This window comes from Magnolia sinica, chromosome 5, assembly GCF_029962835.1.
Source record: "Magnolia sinica isolate HGM2019 chromosome 5, MsV1, whole genome shotgun sequence".
Taxonomy (NCBI): Eukaryota; Viridiplantae; Streptophyta; class Magnoliopsida; order Magnoliales; family Magnoliaceae; genus Magnolia; species Magnolia sinica.
In genome coordinates, this window is record NC_080577.1 from 114143152 (window position 1) to 114159850 (window position 16699).

The 16699-nt window shown below is 40.0% G+C and overlaps 1 protein-coding gene across 3 annotated transcripts; it reads left to right on the forward strand.

Moving 5' to 3' along the window:
* The first annotated feature begins 5182 nt into the window (after positions 1-5182).
* Positions 5183-11993, forward strand: LOC131246818 (probable magnesium transporter NIPA1). Of its 3 annotated transcripts, none has more exons than XM_058247238.1 (8): positions 5183-5610; positions 6596-6652; positions 8006-8096; positions 8188-8348; positions 8865-8992; positions 9339-9476; positions 10379-10471; positions 10645-10986. In XM_058247238.1, the coding sequence occupies exons 1-8, from the start codon at positions 5430-5432 to the stop codon at positions 10681-10683; spliced, it is 888 nt and encodes a 295-aa protein (XP_058103221.1). In that variant the 5' UTR covers positions 5183-5429; the 3' UTR covers positions 10684-10986. The 3 variants fall into 3 exon arrangements, with proteins under 3 accessions (XP_058103221.1, XP_058103222.1, XP_058103219.1); XM_058247239.1 differs by having other exon boundaries at positions 10664-10986; XM_058247236.1 differs by lacking the exon at positions 10645-10986 and adding an exon at positions 11569-11993 and having other exon boundaries at positions 5424-5610.
* Positions 11994-16699: the final 4706 nt, after the last annotated feature.

Below are 16699 nucleotides of genomic sequence, written 5' to 3' on the forward strand. Positions count from 1 at the left end.
TGCATCCAAATTTCAGGTGGCCCCCACCAAGTGCTTTATATATTTTAGGCATGTCTTCGCATGATTTTAGATAGCATGGCCCTCCTGAGTTCCATATACGGTTGATTTTTGGGATATCCTATAATTTAAAGAGGACCTATCAAATGCACGATATTGATGTTCGACATACATCATGGTGGGGCCCACACAGCTCGACCTCATGGGGAGTTCCCATGAGCTGGATGGTATAAAACCTTTTCCATATATATATATATATATATATATTAAAAAGGTACTATGCAGTTGTGCTCATGGGAACTTCCCATGAGGTCAAGCTATATGGGCCTCACCATGGTACATGTCGAACATCTACCCCATCAGTCAGATGCACCATTCCATGTTAGGCTTAGGTTTCAAAAATCAAGTCAATTCGTGACTTGTGTGGGCCACACCACATACAGAAGTTGAGAGGGGCTACCCTCCATTAAAAAATTCATAATCATTTGTTGGACCCACCGAGATGTGGTTTGCAAATCCAGCCCATCCATTATGTGTGTCCCACTTGGATGAGGGTTAAGACCAAGTTTTAGATGCATCCAGATTTCAGGTAGGCCCCACCAAGTGCTTTTATATGTTTTAGGCATGTCTTCACATGCTTTTAAATGGTATGGCCCACCTGAGTTCCATATACGACTGATTTTTGGGATATCCCATAATTTAAAGGAGACCCATCAAATGCACGGTGTCGATGGTCAACAAGCATCACGGTGAGGCCCACACAACTCGACCTCATGGGAAGTTCCCATGAGCTCGACTGCATAGGACCTTTTCCCATATATATATATATATGACATAGTTATATCCAGTACTCTAACCCAGCAAGCTTACCTTATTATTAGATAAAGGGGAAAGGGGCCACTTCTATTGAGAGAGAGGAAGATGTACTTCCACGTCGAAGTGGATTTGATAGCGACCGGAAAGAGAAGGACATGGATTGAAAGATTAGGCCTCGACAACAAAGAATAGTGATCGGCTTTTTGCGAAAGTGAGCTTTTTGGCCGTATGATTCCGAAATAATAAGCCCAGGCAGGCCCCCGATGCTATCGCTGAGTCACTGAATAGAAAAAAGGAATGATCCATTTGATGAATGGTGTAGATATAGTGTAAGGTATGAAAAAGGATATTCATGGAAACAATCAAATGGCACATTGTAAACTATAAGTTTAATAGGCAACTAAAATACATTGTAAACATAAAAAAAAAGCTTTAAGACAAGTTCAATAAAGCATGATAGCCATAGGGTCCTTACTCTTGCTCTAGTGGTATACTCTCGAGAGTTTCAACACCTGGTCAAGTGTTCTAGTACCCATATGTAGTGAAATCCCACTAAGGTGTGAGTGTTTGGAGTGTGTGTACGTGTGTGATAAAAATAAATAATAATAATAATAAAGCATGATAGTCACGATTCAGTTCCAAGTTCAGCTCATGGTCTGGTTCCTTATTCAGTTTCAAGTTCGGTTCATGGTCATGCCTAGATCCATAGCTCAACTGGCAAATTGAGTGGAGATACCTTGTTTCAACACTTGAGGTCTTGGCAACGATCCCTAGCAGGGGTGGCTAACATGGAGTGTATGTATTGACATGGGTGTGTACTAACAAGCTAACCCCCCCCCCCCCCCCCCCAAAAAAAAAAAAACAAAAAAAACAAAAAAATAAGAAGTTCGGCTCATGGTCCCATTCAGTTCTACATAATTTCAAATGGAGAATTGGATTGATCCATCCCATTCTTTGATTTTTGAAACCAAAATGGGGGACAGGTGTACTTCAGAATCATACCAAATTGCTCGGTTTGGTCAGTTGCCAGTTTATAGGTTTTATATGGTTTCATGTGCACCCGGGTTGGAATTGGGTACTACACATCAGGACTAGCTAGAGATGCACGGTCCTATCAGGGGCTTTACATGGCCCCCTGCGATATATGTTTTAACCGTTCATACATTTTGAAAGATCATTTCAGGTGATAATCCCAAAAACGCGGTAGATCAAAGCATGATGTATGATCCCAAAAAGGTCACTAGCTGGTGTGAGGTAATCATTTTAAAGCGTCCAATTGGCGGTCCACACAGTGGATGCAATTCAAAGAACGAATGGATTGGATGGTCTATCAATCTCATCAATGCCCTTCAGTGGATCATTGTCATTGGTGCCTGGTGTCCAGCGGGCCATTGTTGATGGTACAACCATCTCTCCACGGTACATCTGATCCGAAGATAGTCTAACCATGGGCCACTGCCATTGGTGCCTCCAACCTTACGTATGGAACGATCCAGCCGCTACTTGGGTGGGCCCGACAATAGATGCACCGTAGAAGGCAAATCAGTCAGAACAAACAATTCAAACCGCTGAATTTGAGCGTCGAATGTGGGCCCACCTGATGAGGAGCTGATCCTCGTACACGCGCACCTCTCCGCGTCTCTACGTGTAAAAATTGCAAATCTAAACACGGGAGCTGTATACGTAAGGTATTCATTCAACGATTACGTTGTGCGTTTGTAACAACTTTTCGTGGGTCCAGATGGGACGTGGATGTCCTGCAAAAGTTCCCGCGCAGGGAATCTAGGTGAGGCCCACTGTTATGTTTTGTACATCCGTTTCTTGAGTTCATTTTAGGACATGTTATAAAAAATGAACTGTACCCGAAGCTCAATTGAGCCGAGAACATGATAATAAAATATCCACAGTTGAAATATTCACGGGGCCACAGGAGCTTTGATTCATGCTAATATTTTTATTTTCAGTTCATCCCAATAGAAATGACGTTATTAATTGTATGGATGACATCTAAACATCACTGTTAAGCCCGGGAAGATTTCATTGGTAGGAATTTCTCTAACCACTACGGCTCACTTGAGCTTTGGATGCGGTTAATTTTTGAAAATATGCACTAAAATGAACTCACAAAACAGATGGACGGGCAGGATTTCTCACAAACATCACAGTGGGCCCCACCTAAGTCTCCAAACTTAGTGCGAAAGGCTTTCCCAGGAAATCCTTGTCCGTCCAGATGGATCAGACCAGGCTGCCTTCATGCTGGCTAAGGACAGATAAACAAGACGATCTTCGGTTGAAATTCAACCGAGGATTAGAAACCAGATGGAGAGGATTGTCCGGCGAGCTGCTTTGAGGCTATCCTTCATACACATAGGGACCAAGATTTGGACGGTCTGGATTGACATGGATGAGTGGCCACACCCTACCAAGTCATCATCCACATGAAAAACGCGCACCTTAAAAACTCCCATAGTCATGCCCTCGGGTTCTTAACGGGAGTGAGGATACCATCATGTGAGGAGGCGGAACCCAGGGCACACGTGTTAAAGATCCGGGCCACTCATCAGCTAGTGCGCACTACGAACATGGACGTACCAAAAAATCACGGCAGCACGCTCACCAAGTGAGCCAGACATGCAATTTCATTAATTGATACTAAAAATGAAGTGATATAAAACTTTAAATTTCATAATAAAAATTCAAACTCTCTAAAATTAGTAATCTACTGTAATGAAAACTTTAATTTTTGTAATCATTTTAAGTCTTAAAGCTTGAAGAGTTATAATCCAACTAAAACTTAATATAATTAGTATAAACATAAATAAAATGGATTTTCAACCATCAATCTCATATTATTTCATAAATTTAGTGTGGGAAGCCAATATAACTAGGCTGGTTAGCTAAAATAACTTTTTGTACTCAAAATTAGGGGTGTACATCGAGTCAAACCGAGTCGAGCTGGCCTCAGCTTGACTCGGATTGGCCAGTTGCTGACCTCAGTTCAATTCGGTCCTTGATCTTGACGGGCCAACTTGGCTCGGTTCAATTAGCAGCTCGGGCTGAGTTCGATTTAAGATTGAGCCGAGTTTGCCATTGAAGCATTTCCACAATACTTAGATTGCACCTCCAAAATCCTTCTGTATGGGAAATAGAAGCAATGGCTTTATCGATGTTTTATTAAACACCTTTTAAGCAACATAAAAACTAAAAAAAGCTAAGAACAAAAAGATACTAGTTTCATGTACATATTTTTCTTGCTATAAGCCACACTTCTTTAAGTCATTTTATCAAACACTAACATCAATGGCAAAGTAATTGAGTCACCGAACTAGTTTGAACCGAGCACAATTCGGGCTAGATTCGAGCCAAGCCGAGCCGGGTCGAGGCCCCCTACCCAAAATCATATATAATGGCAGAATGACTCGTTCCGATTTGCGAGATATGCCTCTTGTCCGCGATCCACTCTATATCACGTGTGTCATCTGCCCATATCTCGGACGCGTTCCTCCCATCACGAGGATACGTGGCTCTGATTCCGTACTAGTACGGCCCATGGCTGAAGACCCAGAATATTTTGGATGGCCCACAAATTAAAAAATCTCTAGGATGGTGATTATAACTATTCAATCTTCGGCTCTTGAATGTGGACCATTCACGCTACGAGCTATGAAGGGTTGGGATATTCCCATTGTGGATATTTTTGGAGCAAGAGCCATCCACAGCCATCCATCAGAATTCCTGGACCACCCAACCATTGCCCCCCCTTGTAACTACGAGGGCCCTCCAAAACTTGTTGTTGGGAGCCCGTGCAACGGAAATGCTTGTGTGACCCACCCTGGCGCGAGTGTGACATCCACTCCGTCCATCAGTTGAGAAAACTCTTTTTAGTATCGATCCAAGCCGTTCAGAAGGTGGGCCCCACCAGTACGAACGGAAAAGCCAGATATGAGGAGCATGATCCAGAACTTTGGTGGCCCTAAAAGGCTTCGATCTTAGGTGTCTGCGGTGTGGCCCACTTGAGTTTTAGATTGCCTTATTTTTGGGCTCACCTCCTTATATGATTTGCCACAAATAATGGATGGAGAGGATTTCGCTCTCGAACAGACAATCCCAACCATCAATGCGAAACAATCAACTGTCCAAATTAATCTCAATCCACGACCGTCCAATCAATCTCATCTTGGTCTAATACCCCATCTATAGAGTTCATCTTGAAATGCATCAATTCCACGTGTAAATACGCTATGCGCATGCATACAGATCACCATACTCCACCAAAGCACCAAATGTTTTTCTCCCTTCTTTTTCTAATAATCGTATCGAACGCGGATCCAGACCCGAATAGCCGATCTTAGAAATTGTGTGGTGGAGTTTATATTGTTTGGGACTCTACATATAACGGAAATACCGTTGGCCACAGCTACCTTCCTCTCCTTCCCTCCTTCCCACCCTCCTGTCAGCCATCCATCATCATCAGACCATCTTCATCAAAACCATCCAAAGCCTCCACCGTCAGGTTTTAGTGAAGGTGGTGGTGGGCCACGTAGCATCATCCCAGAAGTTCAAGGCAAGATCTTTCTTCTTCTTCTTCTTTTTGGCCTTTTTAAGATTGGGAATGCATGATTTTTTCCCCCCTTTTGGTGGGAATTAGATTCTGGGTGTTCTTGTTTCAGATGGCAGCATCCATGGACAATGTCCGTGGCCTTGCTTTGGCTCTCTCATCGAGCTTTTTCATCGGTTCGAGTTTTATAGTGAAGAAGAAGGGGCTGAAGAGGGCAGGGAATTATGGAGTCAGAGCAGGTCTCATTCTTTTCTTTTCCAATTTCGGTTCCAGTTTGGATTGCAGATTTTTACCATTTGGGTTTTGTTAATTAGTCATGAAATTCTATAACTAGATGAGTTTCCAATGATTTGAGGCTGATTACCTTTGGAATTTGGATTGATTTATGCATCATTTTATGCTTGTAGGCATGTATGTAGATAGACGTACATGGTCTAAATTGTGGGGTTTTGTCATCTGGTTTCTCTTAATTTAGTCTAGAAAATCTCTAATTTTGAAATTTTCCGATGGTTTGAGGCCATTGGACTTGCATTTGGAGCATTGAATATGCATCAGGCATGCATGCAAATATGCATGTTTATAGATATCCACACTTGTATATGGTCTAGATAGTGGATGTATGGACTAGAACTCTCATTTGATCTTTTTAGAGCAGGGACTTGTGGAGTCAAGAGCATTTTTTCCCACAATTTCTGTTCCAGATGCGGATTTTACCATTTGGGTTTGTTAATTTAGTCATGAAATTCTATAATGAGATGAGTTTCCAATGAATCAAAGCTCAATTGGCAGTGGAATTTGGATTAACAAATATATGCATCATGTCATGCTTATATGCATGCATGTTTGGAGACTTTTATATGGTCAAGATAGTGGGGTTTCACCACCTAGGTTCTTTTAATTTAGTCCTAAAATTCCTAATTATGTAGTTTTTTCAATGGTTTGAGGCCGTCCACCGCTGCATTTTGGAGTAATGGTTATGTATCATGCATGCATGTATCTATGTATGTATATTAATATCCACACTTGTACAGGATCCAGATAGTTGATGTATGGAATGGAACTATTCATTGGATCTTTTTTAGAGCTTTGGTTCTGCTCCTCTAATGGGTTCTGTCGATTGAAATGGCATTTTGTTAGAATATCTGAGTGTTGGGGATTAATGCCATTGAGATAAGCTATCACATGCTGAAAGGATCATGATGATTTGGTTTCTCTGATTTTCAGGATCAGGCGGACACTCGTACTTGTACGAGCCATTATGGTGGGTTGGGATGATTACTAGTAAGTTCTTTCTTTTACATTCTAGTGGTGAATTTAGGGTGCGTTTGGGTGACTCCAAACAAACATTGGGAGGAATTGATTTCTCCCCAAAACTAGTAGTCGCTACATGAATTGACTGAAATATTAGTTGTGGGTGGAATACTGATTGTCCACCTACTGAGTAGCCCTGAATGCAGAAATGTGGTTTGCACATACTCCCAAACGCACCCTTGTGATGGATGCATTTTTGTTGTTTTGTCTGGACTGAGTTTTCTAATGTATCAATGTTCAGGTCAAATGCATGGATTTTTATTTTTTATTTTTTACCTCTTTTTTTTCTATTATCCCATCAACGTAAATGAATACAGAAATTTAGGCTACCTTGGGGTGTCCACCAAATCATGGATGGTGTGGATTCAATCATGTTCCTGTTTTGTCAGCTCCATGTTCTTGAAGTGTCTGCATATTGATTTCTGCCCCAGATTATCAGTGCCATTTCACTAACTAGTGATTTGGGTGGATATTCAGGATGCATTTTTCTGTTCATTTGAACTGAATTGTAACGATTTGATTTAGTAAAGAATACATGACCAGTTCATAACAATGGACTAGCACCCAATTTGCAATTTCTAGCATGTCTAGTCCAACTTGAATGCACATATTCGCAATTAGGGGTTTTGGTTCCCATTCCAAATTAAAACCGTGCGACCCCAATATTCTCATTTCCCATGTAATGAAATCTGTGAATTGCATTGAGGTTGATTGAACATCCAAACACACCCTTAGCATTTGCACCTCGGTGGAGATAATTTTTCATTCTGATTCTTGCAATGGAGCTGTAGAGATTCTTTTAGGTAGCTTTTGGAATTATCACCAAACCAACATTTGATTGAATGTCTCAGTGGGGTGACCTCTTTTGGAACTTGCTAAGCATCCGGGGTTACATGTAAAACAAAACCCAATTGTGAAGATTATCAGTTTACTGCTTTTCCACCTCAGAGTAGCAATTTCCTAGTTTCATGTACTTAGTGGAACAAATGAAATATCAAGATGTGGAAAGCATTCTCAACCAAATGTAGGACAAATTTCCATTGTCTTAGGGCCTGTTTGCGTGCCACTAATGAGTTCATCTCATTTTCGTTAATCGTAGTTATGTATTGGAGATCATGATTAGTTTTTAATCCTTACCAAAAAGAAATATTAGCTCTGATACATAATTATGAATAGCTAAAATGAGATGAAATCATCTTTAAGCAGCACCCAAAAAGCCCTTATAAGTTCTTCACATCTACTGTTTTACAACTTACAGATCTGCTCTCATTACGAGATTAGTGTTGTGGTTTATCTAAATTCTAACTCTAATCATCTTGGTAGTGATTTTCGGCGAAGTAGCTAACTTTGCTGCTTACGCTTTTGCTCCGGCAATCCTTGTAACTCCATTGGGAGCTCTGAGCATCATCGTCAGGTGTGTTATGGAATAGCATTGTGACTTAAAAAGTTCAATGAAGCGAATTTCTTCTCCATGTTTTTGTTTTCCTGAAAGTTTCTTCATGCAGTGCAGTGCTAGCTCATTTTATTTTGAAGGAGAAATTGCATATATTTGGTGTTCTTGGCTGCATTCTATGTGTGGTCGGGTCTACGAGTATCGTTTTACATGCCCCACAAGAAAAGGCGATTCATTCGGTGAAGGAAGTATGGTTCCTTGCAACTGAGCCAGGTAACTTGACAAGTCCTAATAATACTTATGTTTGGTACTACTTACCATTTTCAATGTTGTTTGTTCTTCCGTCTTGATAATTGCATAGATGTACATTGACAGAGGCAGGCCATATCGTGGATGAATCATAGTGTTTGGATTCATGAATATTGTGGATGAATCATAGCCCAAAAATCATACTGATCAGATGATCTTAACTGTCTGATACTGTCTGTCGGTGTCTGTCCATACGATGGCCACCAATTGGAGGGTTAGGATCATCACCAATCAGTGTGAATTGGGATATTCTCCATCTGCAATACGGTTGCCATGATTTGGACTTGGTGTACATTTATGGCGAGAAATGGAGGGAAACCTTGTAATCTAGTCCCCAAAATGAGTGAAACTTGGAATTCTCCTTTGATTTCATTCTGTAAATTCATTCTCTTCCACACCAACTTTGCACTTTTTAAATCAGCTTTCTGCAGTATATGATTTGAATTATCTATACTGATGGATTGATTTGGGTTCTAACAGGTTTCATCGTTTACACTTGCCTGGTCGTGATCTCGGTTCTTGTCCTTATTTTCGTGTTTGTTCCATGTTATGGCCAGTCTCATATGTGGGTATACATTGGAATTTGCTCTCTCACGGGCTCTCTCACGGCAAGTTTATTACATTTCAATGCTTCAGTTATCATTTGGATGTACCCCAGATCACAATTTGAAATGACAGTGAAATGGATCGTCACCCATTTCCCCATCCTTGTTTGGGGCAGAACAGAAAACAGAAAGATCAGCTAGGTCGACTTCTGTTTCCTGTCATTTCGCAACCCAAATCAGTATCCAATGCATCTCACATCCCACCTGAAACGCATCAAATACTAATTCTGGTAGGAAAAAGCATCCCACTGGTCTGCTACTTTTGGGACATCCAAACGCACCCTTACACAAATCAGTTTTTTCATTTTGTTCCTGTATTTCTGATATTCTTCATTACCCTTGGATGTAGGTAATGTGTGTGAAAGCGGTGGGGATTGCTTTAAAACTAACGTTTGAGGGGACAAATCAATTTGTCTATCTCCAGACTTGGTTTTTCACTGTCGTTGTCGTAATCTGCTGTCTCATGCAAATGAACTACTTGAACAAGGTATCCAGAAATGTTCTGATAAGTACAAAAATAAAAACAAAAAAATCAATCCCATCAAGTCAAGATGTTTCGCTCCTCAGGTGGGCCACAATGTACAAAGTAAACCAATGGTTAAGGGTGTGTTTGGTTGTACCACATATCATGATATTTCATGATTCATCAGTCTAATTTGGTACAGCCGAACACACCCGAATATAAAAATTTCTGGCCATCTATTTGGTTCACATGCTGTGGCCTGCCTATAGTGTGAAATCGCCTCATTTTGCACCTATTCCATATCAGAAATCGCCAAATCCCATCTTGAATTATGTTTGTTCAAAAGTAAAAATGGAAACAATATTTGCGTACCCTATTTTTTATATTTGCACCCCTCTATAGGCGCTTTGCAATTTTTTTGGGATGTCCTTAACCAAACAGGAAAATGGTATGTGCATAAAAAAAGTGGGGGTTGCAAATATCAAATTCCACACTGAAAATGTAATACCACAGAGAACCCATATTTTCACTGATCATTGGAAACCTTGCATATTGTGCTGCTAAATTAGGAATGCTAATATGCAGAACATAGTAGCAATAGTCTAGTGATCTGTTTTAACCATCCATTTGTTTCAAACACAGCAACCCCTTCGAACATGCCTGGTTTTTTGGGCCAGAAGATCTCAGTATGGCCCACCTGATGGAATGCTTGAGTCTTGCACATGTGTGGGCCCTGAATGAACAATCTCTGGACAATTTACTGACAGCATTCTTGGAAACCTCTGTTACCTCCTTTTAAATTATGATCTTATGAAGGGAATAAAATCCTCAAGCAGAAGATAGTGAATAGAAAATTTCTGTTTTATCACATTGCTTTCTTCTTCTTTTTTTTTTGGCGATCTCAGTTGTTGGATTCGTTTGTGCAGGCACTGGACACCTTCAACACTGCTGTCATATCTCCTGTCTACTATGTGATGTTCACTTCTTTCACCATCATTGCCAGCATGATCATGTTCAAGGTAATTTGGCACACGGAATTTATTTTGTTTAGGGCGTGTTTGGTTGCACTATTGGGTTGAATTGCAATAAATTATTCCAAAATTACGACATCAAGGATCTGAACAATTCAAGAAGGTTACAACATCTGCTAATTCTCATCTTTTGATCTCTTCTTTTGAATTTGAATGTGTAGAACCCAGTTGATTTTGTAGTGAGCCTGTGCCCATCATGAGAGGATGGGCCATGTGAGGAATATATGCTATTATTGGAATGCGGTGTACGTTTCCACACCTATGAAAATGCGGACAGACCAGGCGACATTCGATTCCACTCACAAGAATTCAGATTCACCAATCTGCATTTTAATAATGCATGTGAATTTGATATTCAAACCAGCACTCATCAACATCAATTATCGCCAAGTTCTAAACTGGAGCTGGACCATGTGTCCCAACTGGCTTGGACTGTGACTGGCCCACCGAAATGTGCCTCGTCAGTTATGGGATAGCTGTTTTGAGGGAAGGGAAAAAAATCATTTTGAACTTAGAATTCTAGAAAAAATCATTTTGCTGATGATCAAACTTAAGCATTGGTGGAATTGATATTTTTTCCTTTTTTTCTTTTTTAAGAATTTGATGATGAAGTATATCATGTTTTCTATGTTTTTTCTATATTCAAACGAGAAATGATCTAGTGTAATCAGTTTGCATCGGGAAGCTTGGACAGTCCAACTCAAAGATCTGGTCTGTCTATTAAACCATGCCAATTAGTCAATTGTAACCATCTGATCAATGGCCAATAAAATACGAGGCTAAGATCCTTGATATTAAAAAAACAAGCATGTACTAATAATTTCAAAGAATCACTGTTGGAAAACTGATGAATATGAGAAAAGAAGTCTGAATTATGGATAGATCGTATCATATGATGAGTTTCATTTTCACTTTGTAGCCAGGGGAATGGGTGTTGAACCTAGTAGACCATTTGGGTCGACCGATCGGACGATCCAAGTGCCCCGATGCAACCAGGAGCACTATAACTCATATTGCTTTTCTCTATCCAAGGGGTTGTAATGGCTTTATAATCTGTTTTTCTTTGTTTGGATTTTCCAATCCAGGATTGGGATTCACAAAATGCATCTCAGATCGTAACAGAACTCTGTGGTTTTGTGACCATTCTTTCTGGGACATTTCTTCTCCACATGACAAAGGACATGGGGGACAGTGGCCCACCGAAAGATCCGCACTTCTCGACAGACACATCCGACTCTTGATCAGCATTGGTCCCATCATCACATGTAGGCAATTCATTTCATCGGCTCCGATCAGCTCAAAGGCGGGCACTTCCATTGAAACATCAACAATCATGCCCATCGAGACGTGCGTCCGCAGGAGGGACTAGATGGATGCATACATATCAGAGTTGTATTCGGCCGATATTATGTAATCCAATCCATCGTAGTGGTTTTGTTCAAGGGACTTCACATGTTGACACTTTTTCGCAGTGACCCAAAAATGCACACAGATCATCAACCATTAAAGATTGTAACCGTTTTGATGTGATCCTGGCCATTGAGGCACATTTTACGTGGCCGCATGATCAGGATCAGAATGTGATGAGCCCTTTCAAGCAGATTGATGAAACGTTACCCGCCTGGCAATCATAACAGGTTCTATATCAAGTTCATCGCCCATCACCGTCCGATTAGGATCGGATTATGATGAGTATCGGCATTTCCAACTAATGAAATGGGACTCGATATTTAGATCCATTTTTGTTAAAATTTTGATGAAGGTCATATGTTGGGCCCACAAACCATTCACCATCCGATCATGACTGGACCAGAGATGAAAAATGGAGCATTGCCCACAAGCAGAACCAACACTGTCATTGGGCTCACAGTAGTTCAAATCAAATGAAATGGGAATGATTCTATCAGTTTTTCTTTTCTTTTTCGTTCTTTTTTTAATTCTTTTAACAGATAAATATAACAATTTTTATTCAAATTATGAATCGTAATTGACTGAACAAATATAAATAGAATATCGATTGGAGAGGTATAAATAAATGGACCTAGCGGGAATCTTAGGAAAAAGATCTTTTTAAGTTAGATTTCTCTCTCTTTTTTACAATTCTCTAATATTGTCCATCTTTCTTAATCCTACTCTAGATCATGCATACCATATTTGTATATATCATGTTTCCAAATAAATTATATTGAGCCACCCATGAGTTGGGGAAAAGGAAAAAGAAAAAAAGAAAAGAAAAAAGACCAGCTTATTTCAAAAGCTAGTCAATGATGATCCTCCGCTGATTAACCTATATAAGCTGTGGCTGAAGTTGCAAAAATAAGAGCTTGAATCCCGCTTGGGAATAATCCAAAGAACATAAAGGGGAAGGTGAAAAATTACACAGCCAGCATACACAGATAGAAAAGCTATGTACCGCCCTATTACTCCCCCAAACTAGGCAAGTTTGAAGCAAAGGCCTCAAAAAAGACACAGAACAAGTAACCAGTAACAAATAACTCATGAGCAACCTTCTCACCTGCAAAATGGGAGTCGATACTCAACTTCAACACTTGACTGAGCCACTGTCTTTTCTTTCTTAGTGGGCATCTGGATACCTGAAAAATCCTTTAATAGTATCCTTAAGTGATAAAGGGATTATAAGTAATTGAATTGCAAAGACTGTTTGAATACTTGCATTTGCCTTTCAAGGCTTTAAAAGTGTAAATGCATTACAACTTTTAGCTGTAATTCAAAAACAAGCAAAAAAGCCAGGTTCCAATTCCATATTATTGGTAAAGTCTTTACAACTTACAAAACATACATAATAGAGCAGAGTGGTTGATACACACTCGTGATGTGTGGGGCCCACCATTATGTGTACGGTACACATCCAATTTGTCCATCATGTGCTTCCCTTAATGTGTGGGGCCCACCGTAATGTGCATGATATGCATCTAATTTATCCATCATACGCTTCCCTTGATGTGTGGGCCCCACCGTAATGTGTACTGATAGACGGACAGTGGGCTAATGGATAGACTAATCTTTGGTATAAGGGTTTTGGGCCAGTTTTTCCAATGGAGTGGCCATGAGTGTGTAGGCATAAATATAAAGTAATGCATTGACTTTTAAGCTTGCATGTGTTAACTTGGTGAGCTTGACTTGGTTACAGTTAAATGGGTTGACTAGGGTTGTGTTCATCATCATCGTCTAGGCTTTATCCCAACTAACTGGGGTCACTTACATGAATCTTTTTTCTCCATTCCACACTGTCAGGGGTCATAACTTTAGTTAAACCAAGTGCTGAGAAGTTTTTTCTTATTACTTTTATATGTGTTACTTTTAATTTGCACTAACTTATTCTTGACCGGTGTAGATCTTGGTATCTATTGCACGTGTCCAAGTTTCATTAGTCTATTTTTCCTTTGTTTGGGTAAGATTTGGCAGCATCAAGTGAGATAATACATATGCAGGCACGTGATAGGTGCAAAATCTTTACGACGTGCACTAAATATATAGAAGACAACTCAAATACAATGCAACGCTACGTATCCAATTCTCCAAACACTTGTTTCCTCCACTGCTCATCAGCGTGGAACCCTTAAACTTTTATGAATAGTTGAATCCGTTCTTGCTCTATGTTTGACCGACTTAGTCATAATCAATAGTTGTAGTTCATCTACACCCGCGCATGTACGTTGGATATGTAGAAAGATAGTAGTCTTAGGAATCATCCATTTACACTCATATGCCGGGTCGACGGTAGCTTGTAATCGCGACATTGCCCATTCCCATTCATAAGTGTGTTGCTCGGTTAAATACCCTGCTGTTCTTAACTAAGATAGTGATTCGTGTTATTGTTAAGTTTTATTTTTCATCTCCACCGTGTATTTTCATTCAACCAAAAATTTGTTACATATTCGAAAGTCCTTGATTTCCAATATAAAAAATAATTTATAAGAGGAATATCCCCAACAATGTAGATCACTTGATAAGTGCATTCGGCAGTTGACATTGACATAATAAACGATTGGTATACCGACATTTAATTCAATTGCTCTATTTCAACACAAGGAGTCAGTGGCATTCAATTTGAATCAGTATGCAATCGGTTCTGGCAATCCCTCAAATCACAAACGTGCACCATGTGATCGAATTATAGACCAACAAGAGCTACTCCCGAGTCCCCTTCAACGCATGCATTTGTAATATTATCTTTCATTCTCTTGCTATTTATCCATCTCGACAACATCATTTCAGCTGCACTCGTCTCATCGACATGCTATTCATTTATTATCCAATATTATATATAAAAAGGCATGGCTAGCTTTAAAATGGTCTCATAAATTTCCCATTTAACTTAAGTTGTATATGGTAATAATATACAACTTTAGGAGCACATCTCCATTTTGTATATGGGTTGCACACCATAAATTGTAAATGACTTGAATCAAGGGCATTGGATCACAGGTCCAGGTAGCTCCAGGTTTCTAGGTCCATTTATTTAAGCATTGCTAGGCCATGGGATACCTTGGGAAAATCCAAGCAGAAAATATAATATTAAAAAATACATGTTATTAAATAAATGGGAAAATGTTAGATGAGGTGGAACTTATGAAAACTTCCTATGAAGGATATAATGTGTGTCATACATCTACACCATCAGTTAGATGCGCCCTTCCGTGGTGGGCTATGGGCCTAAAAATCAGGCCAATCCATTACTTAGGTAGGCCACAACATAGACAACTTGTCTATGCGTCCCACGGAGATGGGGTCACCCCAAATTTCAGGACACTCTAAAACTTAGGTGGGCCTCACAAAGTAATTTTACATGTTTAGGCATGATTTTACATAATTTCAAATAGTGTGGCCTATCTGAATTTTAAATATTTCTGATTTTTGGGACATCCCATAAACTCGAGTGGACCCACCAAATGAGAGGCGTGGATTTACAAAACACATCATGCAGGGTCCACCAAGCTCGACCTCACAGAACCTTTTCCCTAAATAAATAATCAGTCTTTAAATCATATACATTCATGAGGAATAATCTGAAACCTTAAATAGAATATATATTAATATCGTAATAATTTTGTGATAAAATTACAGAAATTTGAAACATCTAAGATTAAGCCAATCTAAATAATCTGCACCTTTGATGTATCCTGAGCTACTATTGAATTTGGGGCATCTTTTGAACGGTTAAAAATGAAAAGAAATCCAATGGCCATGTCTCCACAAACAAGTGTCCTTAAATCAAAGGTTAGGATCTGCTCAACCGATCTGATATTTGGACAGTGAATTTAGCGACAGTGGTTTTAACAATTATTCAGTTTAGTTTGAGTTAATGTATGTACGGCCTGAGTATTAACTGTCATACCCTGCCAAGTATCATTGACTCCCCTTGGTTTGAACCTTCAACCCCATGGGCAGGACTATCCGATCCGTGTCATGCCTACCACTTGGGAAGCGAATCAGAGCCGTTAATATGGTGCCCCTTCAAGCTGATCGCTCAGAGTAAAAAGATCCAGATCAATAGACGATCTTGCCGTCTCATCATTCAACGTTAAAACGAGGATTGCATCTGACCCTGCCAGTAGCGACTGGCTGCTTGTGGGATCCACCATGATATATCTATTTTATCCCCACCGTCCATCCGTTTTTTCGAATCATTTTATGGCGGAATATGATATATGAGTTTGATCCAAATCTTAGGTGGACCACACCACAGGAAAACAGTGGTGATTGAACGCTTACCATTAAAAACTTAATAGCGCTCACTCTAATATTTATTTTCCATCCAACCTGTTGATTAGATCACACGGACCTGGACGAAGGGAAAAAAAAATCAGGTCGACCCAATGTCGTGGTCCCCAGATAGTTTTTAACGGTGAACGTTCAATCACCACTGTTTTATCTAGTGTGGTCCAACTGACATTCGAATCGACCTCAATTTTTTTCTCATACCATAAAATGAGATTTAAAAATTTATGGACGGCGTGGATAAAACAAAAAATCATGGTGGGGTCCACGGATCCTTTCCACCACGGACCAGCGCCCTGGTCGGCACTCGAGTGGGTCACCACCGAATCCCGTACATCATTCGCTAGCAGAGGGTATGACGGTCCACGCACATGCACACCGTCACTGTACACGACACCATAAATCACATCATTAAACCCATCCAAATCACGTGAAAAATCTTTGGATGGGCCTTAAACCGGGTTCCACCAAAAA